The sequence below is a fragment of the Loxodonta africana genome, chromosome 2 (assembly GCF_030014295.1).
Source record: "Loxodonta africana isolate mLoxAfr1 chromosome 2, mLoxAfr1.hap2, whole genome shotgun sequence".
In the NCBI taxonomy this organism is placed as follows: domain Eukaryota; kingdom Metazoa; phylum Chordata; class Mammalia; order Proboscidea; family Elephantidae; genus Loxodonta; species Loxodonta africana.
In genome coordinates this window covers 206,582,005-206,585,832 of record NC_087343.1, presented here as the reverse complement: position 1 = coordinate 206,585,832, position 3,828 = coordinate 206,582,005, and the positions used below count along the sequence as shown (strand labels likewise).

General features: G+C 37.3%; 1 protein-coding gene across 1 annotated transcript; it reads left to right on the top strand.

The window, feature by feature from the left end:
* Window positions 1-590: 590 nt before the first annotated feature.
* LOC100676109 (olfactory receptor 2L13-like) lies at window positions 591-2,635 on the top strand. Its single transcript, XM_003423054.3, has one exon. It carries the CDS (start codon window positions 1,627-1,629, stop codon window positions 2,563-2,565), a length of 939 nt encoding a protein of 312 aa, XP_003423102.2. The 5' UTR covers window positions 591-1,626; the 3' UTR covers window positions 2,566-2,635.
* The last annotated feature ends 1,193 nt before the right edge of the window (window positions 2,636-3,828 follow it).

Below are 3,828 nucleotides of genomic sequence, written 5' to 3'. Positions count from 1 at the left end.
ACCAAACAGTAAGTAATCTTTGGAAACCCTGGCAGCCTAATGGTTAACAGCTACAGCTGTTAACAAAAAGGTTAGCTGTTCGAATCTACTAGGTGCTCCTTGGAAACCATATGGGACAATTCTACTCTGTTCTATAGGGTCACTGTGAGTGGGAATTGACTTGATGGCAACAAGTTTGGTTTTGGGTTTAAGTAATCTTGGAATTTGAAAAAAGTAGAAATTTGAAGCAAGAACAGATGCGAATTTGGATTCCACCATTAATTCTATTTGAGAAAGTTGTCGTATCTATGAATACTACTTTCTTTGTTCAAAAAAAGTGGATATTTATGCCTAAATTTACAGAACTTGGGGGTGGCTTATAACAAAGGAGGTAAAGTGAACAAATTGCTATGTATCTAAGAGCTTCCAATTTATGCTAGTTATCAACTTCCTACCCCTTATTATGTTTCCCTTATCATACTATTTATTGATGGAGACAGTGGAAAAAAAATGTATATTATAGAATCTGTGACTTTATCACATGTACTTTATCTACATAAAGAAATGAAAGCTGTGTAGAAAAATCTATGCATTTAATTTCAAGCTCTGCAGGGCTTCAGAAAGCAAAAACATCAGTAGGGATGGGATAATATTCAAATAATATTTTATATATAGTGTGAATTTAGTAGGGCATGAGAGAGCCCTCATGGGTCAGTTGTTAAGTGCTTGACTACTAGTCAACTAGTGGCTCCACAGGAGAAAGACCTGGTGATCTGCTCCTGTAAAAATTAGTCTAGAAAACCCTATGGGCCTCTTTTTCTCTGTTATACGGGGCCGCTATGAATTGAAAATCGACCTAACGGTATCTAACATCTGTAGGTGTGCAGTACATTTACAGTTCAAGGACAGTGATTTCAAATGGTGGGTACATTTTTTAAAAAGGCACAAAAGTGATAGAGAACATAAGAGAGCAATAAGAGATTGTCTGGCTGGATTAGTGTCAGGGAGAGAAGGCCAGAAAGTAACAATGTAGAGGATATAGAATTTAAGTGTACCAGTTGCTGAGTCATATGTCAGTTATTATTGTAAATATGCCCTGTGCAGTTGACAGATGCTAGGGCAATGCAGGATCTATATTGGCCAACCGTTAAGCACTTGGCTGCTAACAAAAGGTTGGCAGTTAGAATCCACACAGAGGTGTCTCAGAAAAAAGTCCTGGAGTTCTACTTCAGAAAAATCAACCTCTAAAAACCCTGTGGAAAACAGTTCTGTTCTGACACACATGAAGTCACCGTGAGACAGTCAAAATTGACTCCACAGCATGGGACTGTCCAAGGGTCATTCCAAGGAGGGGAATACTTGAGTTGTTTATCTTTGTTGTATATGGTACATTAAATTTTATACTTAAAAACCACATTTCTCTATGACTTGTTCACTTGCTTACCATATAATAATACATGGGGAAGAGGTTGGAACATTGAGTTCTGATACTGAATTCAACAAAAGCTGAAGAGTTGGAAAAACAAAAATTGATTCTAAACAAACATTAACAAATTCAAAATTCATCTTTATGCTCTTGTTTTGTCTAGCTTCTTTTATTGTTTGTTTTTCGTTTTTCTTTCAAGGAAATTAAAGCAATAAGTTTTCATGGAGAAACGGAATCAAACTTCAAATGATTTCCTTTTGTTGGGACTTCTTCCCCCAAATCAAACTGGCATGCTGCTCTTGTTCCTTATCCTCCTTGTATTCTTTCTGGCCTCAGTGGGAAACTCAACCATGATTTACCTCATTTGCATGGATTCCCGACTCCACACACCCATGTACTTCCTCCTCAGCCAGCTCTCCCTCATGGACATGATGTACATTTCTACTATAGTCCCCAAGATGATACACAACTTCCTCTCTGGCCACAAAGGCATCTCTTTCCTAGGATGTGGCTTTCAAAACTTCTTCTTCGTGACAATGGCCGGTTCTGAAGGCTTACTCTTAGCCTCCATGGCCTATGACCGTTATGTGGCCATCTGTCACCCCCTCCATTATCCCAACCGTATGAGTAGAAGGATGTGTGTCCAGATGATTATAGGATCTTGGATCTTGGGGTCCATCAACTCTTCGGCACACACAACCTATATCCTTCATATTCCTTACTGCCGGTCCAGGGCCATTGATCATTTCTTTTGTGATATCCCAGCCATGGTGTCTCTCGCATGTATGGACACCTGGGACTATGAGTACATGGTTTTTGTGAGCACAAGCCTCTTTCTCCTCCTTCCTTTCCTTGGCATCACTGCTTCCTACGGCAGAGTCCTTCTGGCTGTCTACCATATGCGCTCCAAAGAAGGAAGGAAAAAGGCCTTCACCACCTGTTCAGCACATTTAACTGTAGTTACCTTTTACTATGTACCATTTGTTTACACCTATCTTCGGCCCAGGAATGTCCACTCACCAGCACAAGATAAGATTTTGGCAGTTTTTTACACCATCCTCACTCCCATGCTCAATCCTATTATTTACAGCCTGAGAAATAAGGAAGTCCTGGGGGCCATGAAAAGACTGTTTGGAGTATTTTCTTCCAAGAAAAAATAGTCATGGCTCTCCTTATTCCTTTTTTTTTTTTCTTCTTCATGTTGTTAAGAACATTCTAGTGCTGTTCAATAGAAATATAATAGTAGACACATGCGTAATTTTAAATTTTCTAGTAGGCACATTAAAAATTTAAATGAAAATGAAATTAATTAAAATAATATACTTATGTAACCAAAACATTAGTAATATTTAACTAATATTAGTTTTATCTACATTGATGTTAATTGTATATTATTACAATATATTCCATACATATATTATGCATGTAATATATATGTATACACTGCATTATATAGGAAACTCTGGTGGCGTAGTACTTAAGAGATATGGCAACTAAACAAAAGGCTGGTGGTTCAAATCCACTAGGCATTCCTTGGAAACCCTATGGGGCAGTTCTACTCTGTCCTATAGGGTCGCTCTGAGTCGGAATTGACTCCATAGCAATAGGTTTGTTTGTTTTATATTACATTAAGTACAGTATGTTTCCCGCATGTGTTACTATTAACATGATAGCGTTTTACTATTTTATTGAAATATTATCATTTGTACATGTAATCAATATAAAATTATTGTGACATTTTTACATTGCTTTCATTTTAAGTCTTCGCAATCTAAGTCTTCACTTAAAGTACATTGCAATCTAGGCTATACTCGTTTCAAGTGCCAATAGCCACGTGTGGTCAGTGGCAACAGAATTGGACAATACAATTTTACAGCATCCAGTAAAATGTTTTGGAATGAATATATCTGTGATATATAAAAATACATATGCGGTGTATAAAATATGGGTGATGGGCTGTAAAGTAACCAACATAAGCATACTGATATAGTGTTTATAAGAGTTCATTTGTTTTACTCCTTTTTAGCATGTATATCTTGATTATAACTGACATTTGGAGTCCATTCTGTCCTAGTCTCCTTTTACAAAGCTGTTTGGAGAGATCTTGTTTGATTTGAAGTTTCTCAGTGATGCAAACTATTAATGAGCTTGGCTGCTAACCAATAGGTTGGCAATTCAAGTCTACCCAGAGGCACCTCTGAAGAATGGCCTGGAGATCTACCTCTGAAAGATCAGACACTGAAAACTATGGATTACATTTCTACTCTGACTCACATGGGGTCAGCATAGGCCAGAGTAGACTCAATGGCAAGTGATTTTTTAACATAGAATTTTTCTGATTTCAATAAATATATTGAGGTTAAATGACCTGGATAGGGGCATGAGAATTAGAGACAATTTATTCTACATTCAAATGAACACAA

Excerpts from the sequence above, each read along its gene's own strand:
- LOC100676109 (XM_003423054.3), top strand. The coding sequence starts at position 1,627 with ATGGAGAAACGGAATCAAACTTCAAATGATTTCCTTTTGTTGGGACTT.